This window comes from Lithobates pipiens, unplaced genomic scaffold (genome assembly GCF_037356315.1).
Source record: "Lithobates pipiens isolate NorthernLeopardFrog02 unplaced genomic scaffold, aLitPip1_a1.2 Scaffold_22, whole genome shotgun sequence".
NCBI classification, from domain to species: domain Eukaryota; kingdom Metazoa; phylum Chordata; class Amphibia; order Anura; family Ranidae; genus Lithobates; species Lithobates pipiens.
The window spans coordinates 304,898,774-304,911,603 of record NW_027507784.1 but is presented as its reverse complement, the minus strand read 5'-3'; the positions used below and the strand labels follow the sequence as shown (position 1 = coordinate 304,911,603).

The following is a 12,830-nucleotide window of genomic DNA, read 5'->3' as shown; positions in this document are numbered from 1 at the left end:
GGTCCAGCGATGTCGGCGGCAGATGACGAGCGATCGCTCGTCTCGCTGCTGCCCCCGCCGCCATCCTCTGTCAGGGAATCGGGAAGTGAAGCATCACAGCTTCACTGCCCGGTTCCCTACTGCGCATGCGCGAGTCGCGCTGCACGTCTCTTCTGGTCCCCCGCTGTGTCCTGAGAACTGTGTGTTTCCCAGAACACAACAGCGTCTGCGGCGGTCTGCCCGGAAGTGGGTGCAGATACCTGGATTATCCAGGTAACTGCACCCCCCTCCCCCCTGAAAGGTGCCGATTGTGGCACCGGAGGGGGGAGGGATCAGATTAGCGGAACTTCCCCTTTAGGGTGAAGAACCGCTTTAAACTTTTATCACTTACACACAGTCTATTCCATTGACAAATTGTTACAATGTTTATACTTAAGTTCAACTGATAAAGAATGTTTTGATTCTTGGCAGACTGCCCAGTTTTTCTCTTCCATTCTTTTGAGGGCTGTGGCTTCAGAAGAGCAGAGAGAATTCTTTGCATAGAAAGAATTGCGAAACACTTTAGTCAAGATCACGATAATGATTCTTGACGATTAATTGTGCAATTCCAGTTGTGCATTCAGAGATGGCTCTGCATACCTTGGTTCTAAGGAGTGGTTATTTGAGTTAGTTGCCTTTCTATCATCTCAAACAAGTCTGCCCATTCTCCTCTGACATCAATACATTTTCCGCCACACAACATCCACACACTGGATATTTTCTCTTTTTTGGACCATTCTCTGTAATCCCTAAAGATGATTGTGCTTGAAAATTTCAGTAAATCAGCAGTTTTAGAAATACTCAGACCAGCCCGTCTGGCACTAACAACCATGCCACATTCAAAGTCACTTAAATACCCTTTGTTCCCCATTCTGATGCTCGGTTTGAACTTCAGCAAGTTGTCTTCACCGCATCTAGAGGCCTAAATGCATTGAGTTGCTACCATGTAATTGGCTGATTAGCAATTTGTGTTACCAAGCAATTGAATAGGTGTACCTAATAAAGTGGCTGGTGTGTGTATATCGACATACTTGTTTCAGGTCAATCATTCATAAAGTACCGAAGCCATTAAATCAGGGGGCCAGCCAGGTAATTAGAATTTTCAAAAGTAGGGGCCATTAATAGCAGCCTCCATAATTATTCTCCAAGGGCTGGTTCACACCAGATGCAGTCCAGTGCATTTTTAATCTGCATCAAAAGCACATGCACAGTGTTTTCTATGTATTTCAATGGCTGTTGTTCACACCAGTGCACTCAGTTCCAGTGCAGTCAACAAAAGTAGATCATGTTGCATTTTTTATGTATGGAAACACCGCAAAATGCATCAAAACATGTAAAAAAAATGCATTGAAATGCATCAAAAATGCACTGGAATGCGCTGAAATGCTTAAAAAAAATAGAAATCACATAAAAACGCACCAGATGAAGAAAAAAAAAAGGAGGGGGTGGGGGAACACAGCAGAACACACATGTCCTGAATTGACTGTGTTCAGGGCCGTGCACGCAAAACAAATGTCATATTGAGAGCAATGGCTGTGTCCGTGCATCCACTGCATCCCAACTGACATACATGGCTGCCTGCACAGGAATGCACAGAACACCTGTATATCTCCCAGTGGGTGAACATGGCCCTCACATGGGGGTACACTGTAGTAGGTCCCATGTGAACATGGACTCTAGTACAGGATTGTCTCATCTTTATGAAGTCCTCTGAGTGTACACAGCAGAGGGTTCACACGCCTGGCTGCTCCTATGTTTACATTGTGGGTGGATTATTGCCAGTACCTCAAACAATGGTACGCACAGGCCGGGGTCACATGACACGGAGCACCACGTCACACTGAACTGCTGCCACACACACACACACACACACACACACACACACACACGACATGATAGGCCCCCCCAGCTTGATGACAAGAAGTTACCATGTCTCTGTCCTGAAAAGACCCCACCTGGTATCCTGCTGCTGACATCGGGGACCCGGCTATTGTCCCACACAGGAGGAAAATTGAATGGCTGTGTCCGGAACATTCCAAAGTCACACACAGGAGGACCAGGAGGGACACGGCAATCATGTGCAGGTACTGGTTTTCTGGCCATTGTCCAGTTCCAGCAATGTGGACACAAAACACTGACACAGTCATGAATGGCGGCCTTACAGAGTGTGTTCACCTGACTATGAACTTCTCTTATTCCGTTCCTTTTGTGTGTGAAGAATACACATTGATCCTGCCAGAAACCCAGTGAGCTCTTAACTTTCACTGCTCTCTGCGATGTTATCTCAGACCATGTTATCAATCCTGCCTAGTTCTCCTCATGAAGTAAGTATGGCCACCCAAAGACAGGAAGTGAGTGAGCGTGGTCACCCTATGACAGGAAGTGGTGGAGTGTGGTCACCCTAGGACAGAAAATAAGTATGGTCACCCTAAGACAGGAAGTGAGTATGCATGGTCACTGTAGACCAGGAAGTGAATGTGGTCGCCCTAGGACAGGAAGTGAGAGAGTGTAGTCATCCTAGGACAGGAACTGAATGGTCCTTGTCACCCTAGAACACAAATTGAGTGAGTGTGGTCACCCTAAGACAGAAACTAGGTGAGCATGGTAACCCTAGGACAGGAAGTAAGAGCGTGTGTTCACCGTAGGACAGGAAGTAAGAGCATGTGTTCACCCTAGGACAGAAAGTGAGTGAGCAGGGTCCTGCTCTAGGATAGGAAGTGAGTGAGCATGGTCACCCTAGGACAGAAAGTAATAGAATGTGGTCACCCTAAGACAGAAACTAGGGGAGCATGTTAACCCTAGGACAGGAAGTGAGTATGCATGGTCCCGCTCAGATAGGAAGTGAGCATGCATGGTCACCCTAGGACAGAAATTGAGGGAGCAGGGTCCCGCTAGGATAGAAAGTGAGTGAGTCTTGTCACCCTAGGACAGGAACTGATGGGAAGTGAGTGAGTGTGGTTCTCCTAGGATAGACAGCGAGTGAGCAGGGTCACCGTAAGACAGAGAGTACACTGTCACTTAGGACAGAAAGTGAGTGAGCACGTTCCCCCTAGGATAGGAAGTGAGTGAGCCTGGTCACCCTAGGACAGGAAGTGAGGGTCTGTGGTCACCCTAAGACAGGAAGTGAGTATGCTTGGTCACCCTAGGACAGGAAGTGACTGAGCAGAGTGCTGCTAGGACAGGAAATGGGTGAGCATGGTCACCCTAGGAAAGGAAGTGAGCAGGATCATCCTAAGACAGGAAGTGAGAGAACTGGGTCCTAGTACAGGAAGGAAGTATGGTTGGTCACTCTAGAACAGGAAGCAAGTGAGCAGGGTCAAGCAAGGACAGGAACTGAGCAAGCATCGTGACCCTAGGATGGGAAGCAAGTGTGGTTCTCCTAGGATAGATAGCGAGTGAGCAGGGTCACTGTAAGACAGAGAGTACATTGTCACTTAGGAAAGAAAGTGAGTGGGTCTGGTCACCCTGCACAAAATCCCTAATCTCCACAATATCCAAAACTGCAATAAATTGGCTCCAGGTACACTTTGAAATGTTTTAGATCAGTGAAATATACACAGATTACAGGTTCCCTTGGAGGGAAATGAAACGTTAATCCTCATGTAGGGAACACTGAATACTACCCCAGGCACAGCTGACACCTAATCACCCCAATGCTTGTTGTCAGTAATCGAGTGTTCTGGGGACCCCAGCTGCTGAGATATTTTCCCAGAGGACACGCATCCAGAAAAAAGTGAAGAGCTTTCTGGAACCAGACTACACTGCAATACATAACACTGAGACCATGGACAACAAAGTGGACGCTCTGATGTGTTGAAGTCTGGCTGACATGGGGTACATTTTATTCTTTCAGACCTTCCACAAATGGGCCCTAAGCTGTGAGCGGAGTATACAGTGGCTATAGAAAGTCTACACACCCCTATAAACTGTAAAACTCAATTGAAAAACAAACTGAAATCATTTGGGGGGGGGGGGGGGAGTAAAAATAAAAAACTATAAATAATGTGGTTGCAGAAGTGTGCACACCCTTTAATAACTGGGGATGTAGCTGTGTTCAGAATTAAGCAATCATATTCAAACTCATGTTAAATAAGAGTCAGTACACACCTGCCATCATTTAAAGTGCCTCTGATTAACTCCAAATAAAGTTCAGCTGTTCTATTAGGTCTTTCCTGACATTTTCTTAGTCGCATCCTACAGCAAAAGCCATGGTCCGCAGAGAGCTTCCAAAGCATTAGAGGGATCTCGTTTTTAAAAAGGTATCAGCCAGGAGAAGAGTACAAAAGAATGTCCAAGGCATTAGATATACCATGGAACACAGTGAAGACCGTCATCATCGAGTGGAGAAAATATGGCACAGCAGTGACATTACCAAAAACTGGAGGTCCCTCCAAAATTGATGAAAAGACGAGAAGAGAACTGGTCAGGGAGGCTGCCAAGAGGCCTACAGCAACATTAAAGGAACTGCAGGAATATCTGACAAATACTGGCTGTGTGGTACATGTGACAACAATCTCCTGTATTCTTCATGTCTGAGCTATGGGGTAGGGTGGCAAGATGGAAGTCTTTTCTTATGAAGAAAAACATCCAAGCCCAGATAAATTTTGCCAAAAACACATCTGAAGTCTCCCAAAAGCATGTGGGAAAATGTGTTATGTCTGATGAAACCAAGGTCGAACTTTTTGGCCATAATTCCAAAAGATATGTTTGGTACAAAAACAACACTGCACATCACCAAAAGAACACCATACCCACAGTGAAGCATGGTGGTGGCAGCATCATACTTTGGGGCTGTTTTTCTTCAGCTGGAACAGGGGCCTTAGGCCCCTTTCACACTGACGTCCCGTTCAGGCCCGCCTGTCAGTTTTTCAGGCGGACCTGAACGGGTGCTCCATAGAGCTCTATGGAGCGTCGGATGTCAGCGGTGACATGTCCGCTGACATCCGACCCGCTCCGATCCGAAAAAGTGTGACGGAGGAAAAAGCTATTTTTCCATCCGTCTGCGGATCGGATCGGATGACGACGGGCACTGCGGTCCGTCGTCATCCGATCTCCCATAGGGGAGAGCGGCGCTGTGACAGGTCCGTCCCTGCACAGTGTGCGGAGACAGACCTGTCATCTCCCTGCTCAGCGGGGATCGGCGGAGTGATCCCCGCTGAGCAAACGGACATCCACGGGGCGGATCAGAACTGATCCGCCCCGTGTGAAAGGACCCTTAGTCAAGGTAGAGGGAATTATGAACAGTTCCAAATACCAGTCATTATTGGCACAAAACCTTCAGGTTTCTGCTAGAAAGCTGAATATGAAGAGGAACGTCATCTTTCAGCATGACAACGACCCAAAACATAAATCCAAATCAACAAAGGCGTGGCTTCACCAGAAGATTTAAGTTTTGGAATGGCCCAGCCAAAGCCCAGACCTGAATCCAATTGAAAATCTGTGGGGTGATCTGAAGAGGGCTGTGCACAGGAGATGCCCTTGCAATCTGACAGATTTGGAGTGATTTTGCAAAGAGGAGTGGGCAAATATTACCAAGTCAAGATGTGCCATGCTGATAGACTCATGCCCAAAAAGACCAAGTGCTGTAATAAAATCAAAAGCTGCTTCAACATTAGTTTAACTGCTTGCCACCCGCCCACTGTAAAATTACGACGGGGCGGTACGGCTCTTGTTCTGAGACGTCATATGACGGTGTCCCAGAACAATGATCGCAGCTGTGCCTTGTTGCTTGGACACGGCATGTTCCCGATCTCTGGAAAGAGCAACGTCCACGCCTCTTTAACCATGTGATCGGCTGTGTTCAATCACAGCCAGTCACATGTAAATAAGGAAGTGCCGGTAATCGTCGCGCCTAGCTTCACACTGACAGAGTGTGTGGCGAGGAGAGCTGATCAGCGGCATCTCTACACAGGGGGACATCTAGGAATGTAATCAGGGCACTGATCATCAGTGCTCTGATTACAATATTGCAAAATAGTGTCACAAATCAGTGCCCACCATTGCCCACCAATGCCAGCTATCAATGCCCACCACTGCCCACAAGTGCCACCAGTGCCCATTGGCGATGCCAGTCAGTGCTGGCAATCAGTGCTGCCCATCAATGCTCATCACTGCTGTCCATCAATGCCCATCAATACCCCTATCCGTGCCCACCAGTGCCACCTATTAGTGCCCTTCAGTGCCACATATCAATGCCACCTATCAGTGCCCATAAGTGCGGCATATTAGTGCCTCCTCATCAGTGCCACCTAATCAGTGCCCATAAGTGCCACCTCATCAATGCCGCCTCATCAGCACACATCAATGAAGGTGAAAAATTACTTTGTTTACTGACAGGAAAAAAACTAAAAAACATTTTTTTTTTCAAAATTTTTGGTCTTTTTTTGGAAAAAATAAAAAACTCAGCAGTGATTAAATACCACAAAAAGAAAGCTCTATTCGTGTGAAGAAAACAATGAAAAATGTGTTTGGGTACAGTATAGCATGACTGCGTAATTGTCATTCAAAGTGTGACAGCGCTGAAAGCTGAAAAACGGCTTGGGCAGGAAGGGGGTGAAAGTGCCCCTTAGGCAAGTTGTGCACACTTATGCAACCATATTATTTTCGTTTTACTTCCCTCCACCTAAAAGATTTCAGTTTGTTGTTAAATTAAAGTGGTTGTAAACCCTTACAACACACTTTGACCTACAGGTAAACCTAGATTAAGGCTTACCTGTAGGTCCAAGAAATATCTCCTAAATCTACACGGTTTTGGAGATATTTGCCGAAAGACAGGCACCGCTGTGTACGGCGCATACAGTGAGCGCGGCACCGTTAACGGCGAATATGGCGCGCATGGCGGCTCCCATGTGCATGCGCGGGAGTGACGTCATCACAGCTTTACCAAATGACAGCGGCGGAGCAGCGAGACCCACCGAGAAGATGAATGTGCCTCACTACAGGGGACAGCGGTGACATCGCTGGCTCCTGTGTCAGGTAAGTGACACATAATGGACTACAATGCGATGCATAGTAGTCCATTATGCTTTACCTTTGCAGGGAATGAAAGAAGAAGTAAACTCATCAGGGTTTACTTCCTCTTTAAGTTGTACAGTTTATAGGTCACATTAAAGGTGGACAGAGTTCTGCAATGATTTATCTTTGTCTCATTTTTTTTTACATCACAGACACCTGACATTTTACCAGGGGGATGTGAAGACGGAGCACCTATGGATTCCTGTGCACGGATGAAGCCATGTCTGATATCCACCTGTTCACTGCAAATATTGATTCACACAGGAGTGTTTCCATGGGAGGAGCGGAGTATTATTTGCACTATGCCAAATGTGACATGATGATTATGTCGGTTCAGGAGGGCTCGGCAGAACCCCACAGCGTGCGATCAATTCTGTTTTCACAGCACAGGCTTTGTCCCGGAACCTGGGGCCTCACAGATTAGAATCTAACAGTCTCCTATTACAGGATTTAATCATTTTCTCTAAGCAGCAGTTTTGTCTTCGGCTTTTAAGCTGAACTCCGGACAAACAACTAAATGCAGTTCAATTACATACAGTATATTACCACAAGTATTGGGACACTTGCCTTTACACACCTGCCTTTACACACACATGAAATTTATTGGCATCCCAGTCTAAGCCCACGTACACACGGTCGGAGATTTTGCCAACCAAATCCGTCGGATTTTGCCCGCCGGATTTAGTCCGACGGATTGTGTCCGAAACTGTTGCATACACACGGTCGGGCCAAGTTGGCGAAAAATCCGATCTTTCAGAACGTGATGACGTAATTTCGTTACGATGGGACTACATTCAGGCTAGTAGCCAATAGCTTTGATGTAGGAATTTGATCTGAGCATGCGTGGCACTTGGTCCGATCATAATGCTCTACACATGATCGGATTAGGTCCGTCCGGCCCAGTTGGTCGGGAAATATTTCCAACATGTTGGAAATTTGGATCGGACGGAGATTCGGACAGAATCAGTCTGATGCATACCACACACAGTCGGATTATCTGACGACGCGGTCTGATAAGACTCATTCCGACAGATTCTCCGACCGTGTGTACAAGGGCTTAGTCCGTAGGGATCAATATTGAGTTGCCCCACCCTTTGCAGCTATAACAGCTTCAACTCTTCTGGGAAGGCTGTCCACAAGGTTTAGGAGTGTGTCTATGGGAATGTTTGACCATTCTTCCAGAAGAGCATTTGTGAGGTCAGGCACTGATGTGGGTGAGAAGGCCTGGCTCTCAGTTTCCGCTCTAATTCATCCCCAAGGTATTCTATCGGGTTGAGGTGAGGACTCTGTGCAGGAAAAGTCAAGTTCCTCCACCCCAAACTCGCTCATCCATGTCTTTATGGTCCTTGCTTTGTGCACTGGTGTGCAGTCATGTTGGAACAGGAAGGGGCTATCCCAAAACTGTCCCTACCAAATTGTCCAAAATGTCTTGGCATGCTGACGCCTTAAAGCAGAGTTCCACCCATTTTAAAATCAACAGCCACAAAAAGTGTAGCTGCTGACTTTTAATAAACAGACACTCACCTGTCCCACAGTCCAGCGATGCAGCCGCCCAAAGCCTCGCTTCTCTCCCCCTGCTCTCTGCAGCACCGGCATGGCAAGTGTCGGGCTCGAGCCACGCTGCACGTTGTGAATGGTCTGGCAAATCTTCTGAGACCTGTGATGTGTCCCAGAAGGCTGCAGGGAGGGAGAAGTGAGTTTCCGCTTTGGCGCCAGGAGATGAAGTGGGAGCTGGGTAACCCGTGAAAATTGGGGAACCCACTCCCTTCCCCCAAAAAACAACATGCCAAATGTGGCATGTCAGGGGGTCACAAGTACTTAAAGCAGAAGTTCAATTTTTGGGTGGAACTCTGCTTTAAGGGTTCCCTTACCTGGCATTAAGGGGCCAAGACCAACCCCTGAAAAACAACCCCACACCATAATCCCCCCTCCACCAAATGATTTGGACCAGTGCACTAAGCAAGCAAGTTTGGGTGGAACTTGAATGGCTTGCACAGAGTCCTGACCTCAACCCAATAGAACACCTTTGGGATGAATTAGAGCAGAGACTGCGAGCCATTCCTTCTTGTCCAACATCAGCGCCTGACTTCACAAATGCGCTTCTGGAAGAATGGTCAAACATTCCCATAGACACACTCCTAAACCTTGTGGACAGCCTTCCCAGAAGAGTTGAAGCTGTTATAGCTGCAAAGGGTGGGCCAACTCAATATTGAACCCTACAGACTAAGATTGGTATGCCAATAAAGTGCACGTGCTTTAAAAAAGTCCCCAACCCTTTCCAAAAACGCAGAGGCACAAAAATGCATTGATGTGAACGTGTTCCATAGGAACCCATGCTAAAAAAAATCCCTACATTTCTGCAAAATGCAAAAAAAATAAAAAAAACACTTTAGTGTGAATGAAGCCTCAGTGCCTTCAGGGACCACAGTTGAGGCGCCCATACCCCAATATTTGATGGCTACTGATCTAGATAATATAGAGATCAGCACTCAACATACCGACATGACCACAGAATAAAAATAACCAATCACGATTTATGATTGAAAATTATCGCAAAAGCCCTAATGCTGGATTCTCAAATGTAAAGAATACTATTTTAGCATTTTGAATTCTGAAACACAAAATGAAAATGTCAAAAAAAGCACAAAAATAGATTTGAAGTAAAATCTAACAAGCATTTTATGGTGCATCCAGCCAGCTCTGAAAACCAAGGATGGTACCAGGGACAGATATTTCCAAGGACAATTCCTCAAACACCTGGCTGTCCTTTAAAAACAGAGAGACAGCTGCAAACTACAGAGCCGGATGTATGAAAGTATCAGTACTGAGAACAGGAGTTCTATTATAATCAGAAACAGTTGGCAGCAGTGATATCACAACACTTCTTAGAATCACCATCATACATATTACTATCTGATTGTTCAGTCAACTTTAGCTTTACCAAAACTATGCATTATGAGCATAAACTATCATGATCATCTCTTCTAGTATGTCTGCAACTTCAGACATGGTCAGAGACTACAGACATACAACAAGACATGGTCAGAGACTACAGACATGCTAGAAGAGATGATCAGAGACTACAGACATACAACAAGACATGGTCAGAGACTACAGACATACTACAAGAGATGATCAGAGACTACAGACATGCTACAAGACATGGTCAGAAACTACAGACATGCTACAAGACATGGTCAGAAACTACAGACATGCTACAAGACATGGTCAGAAACTACAGACATGCTACAAGACATGGTCAGAAACTACAGACATGCTACAAGACATGGTCAGAGACTACAGACATACTAGAAAAGATGGCCAGAGACTGCAGATATACTAGAAGAGATTGTCAGAGATTGCAAAAATACTAGAAGAGATGATCAGAGACTGCAGACATACTAGAATAGACGGTCAGAGACTATAGAGATACTAGAAGAGATAGTCAGAGACTGCAAACATACTAGAAGAGATGGTCAGAGATTGCAGATATATTAGAAGAGACAGTCAGAGACTATGGACATACTAGAAGGGATTGTCAGAGATTGCAAAAATACTAGAAGAGATGGTCAGAGACAGCAGATATACTAAAAGAGATGGTCAGAGACTGTAGGTCAGAGACTATGGACATACTAGAAGAGATGGTCAGAGACTGCAAACATACTAGAAGAGATTGCCAGATATTACAAAAATAATAGAAGAGATGATCATAGACTGTATACATACTAGAGGAGATGATCAGAGACTGCGGACATACTAGAATAGATGGTCAGAGACTAAGGATATATTACCTAAGACTAGTAGAGATCAATGACATTACAGCCCCCTTTGCAAGGCAGTTGTCTCACTCCCACATCTGGGGTCTGCAAGGGACACACAGCAATTACCAGGGCCACAGGTTGGGTCCCAGGGATCTAGTTCAGCCTTTCTTCCTCCAGGGTTCTGTACAATCATACTGTATAATGTATGACCAATCTAAAGGAGATTGTACAATCAGATTGTATGGTGTATGGCCCTCTTTAGCAGTGACATTCTCATACATAATTCTAGAAATAAATGTAACAAGATCTCACCTGTGGCCCCAGTGTGATGTACAGGACAAGTGTCATCCATAGAGCTGGAGGGGTCATGTTGTTGGGGGTGTCAGCTGCACACAGGGGGTCTTCTCATCCTGGGTAATGAGGGCTCAGTGGGGTGTCAGTGTGGGCCCCACGTGAAGGGGGATCCGGTCATCTCTTGTGGCCCCCCCTGTGCTGTGTCTATGGGCTCCCAGTTTCCGGGTGTCAGGCGGATCTCCTGTACAATAACATTCATCCACCTGTATGTGTCCAGAGGGTTCCCCATTGCATCATTGCCAGAGAGGGGCCAATCAGCGGCGGCGCGTCATTCCGGCCGACCAATGCGGAGGTGGAGGGGGCGTGTCCGGCTGTCACCCGGAACCGAGCGGTGTGTTGTTGGTGGACACGTGGAAGTTGGAGGATCAGGAAGGGAAAAGTGGAGATGATCGGTGTGATCAGATCGGTGATGATGATGATCGGTGTGATCAGATCGGTGATGATGATGATCGGTGTGATCAGATCCGCACAGAGCTCAGGCTATGCTGTCAGATCAGGGCTCGTGGTTACACTGCAGGGCAATGGTGGATTGGAAGAGGAAGTAATTTCTTTATTACCCCCCCCAAGATCAGTTTGTTTATTTATGTGTGTAGTACAGGGAAGACTGGGTCGGTGGGGCGTTTGGCCCCGGAGCCAATACCAATAACACACGCTGAACTCCAGTTTACTAATCAGAAGCCCAAAGTTCTTCCTTGCAGTGGTGCAAGGGTTAACTGCTGGTTTCTGTCTAGGAGGGGGGACTATAAGAGCACTTCTACTTACCTGATCCTCCCCCAGCAGACAGTACCTCCTTATTCTACAGCAGTGGACTGGCCCTTGGTGCCCCTACAGGGCTATGGTCCTTGCATCAGTCTTGATGATGTAGAGCAGGGGTCATTAACCCTGTCCTCAGGGCCCACTAACAGACAAGGTTTGCAAGATAACTGAAATACATCACAGGTGATTTAATTTGCTGCTCAGTGATTGCAGTATTCTAGTCTGCATCTCCCCAAGGTAATACATAAAACCTGGCCTGTTAGTGGGCCCTGAAGACAGGGTTGATGACCACTGATGTAGAGGACCTTAGATGCTGGAGTGCAGGGGAGAAGAGGCTGTAGGGACCGGTCTGGCAGACTAGGTAAGAAAAAGTGCTTTACCCATCCCCCAAGATATAAACAGTTAAAGGGTTAGTTCACCTTTACAGAAAAAAAGGTAAACTAACGCCGGGCACCATCCCCGTGCTGCTGTACTTACCTCTGTCGTTACAGAGCCATCAGCATCCCCACAGCCGGTTCAACAAAATCTCCCCTTTTCTGGGATGAACCAGGTCAATTTTGAATGGCCTACACCAGGAATAGGCAACCTCGGCTCTCCAGCTGTGGTGAAACTACAAATCCCATCGTGCCACTGCTTCTAGGAATCATGCTGCATGGAGAGAAGCGAGAATTGCAAACCCCTGAACCATTGGACTGACTGCAGCAAAACTGACAGCTCAGCAATACAGCAGTGGGGCAGAGGGGTGGGGAGGGTGTGTGGAGTTCACCTTTACATAAAGGTGAACTAACTCATTAAAGAGGAACTTAAATCCCCCTGATCATGGCTCCCCTTCCCTTCACCAGTCCCACATTTTTGTTAGTCCGGCACATGGTCATTGGTGTCGGGGGGGGGGGGGGGGATAGTGCACCATCATTGGTGTCAGAGGGG

General features: G+C 46.7%; 1 protein-coding gene across 1 annotated transcript in view; it reads right to left on the bottom strand.

Annotated features, from left to right (window-relative positions):
- Positions 1–11,381, bottom strand: part of ERN2 (endoplasmic reticulum to nucleus signaling 2) — a 92,532-nt gene extending 81,151 nt beyond the window's left edge. Inside the window, exon 1 of the mRNA XM_077449315.1 lies at positions 11,106–11,381. Coding sequence (XP_077305441.1) covers positions 11,106–11,162 — 57 coding nt within the window. The 5' untranslated portion in view covers positions 11,163–11,381. The remainder of the gene's footprint in view (positions 1–11,105) is intronic.
- Between the last annotated feature and the right edge of the window lie 1,449 nt (positions 11,382–12,830).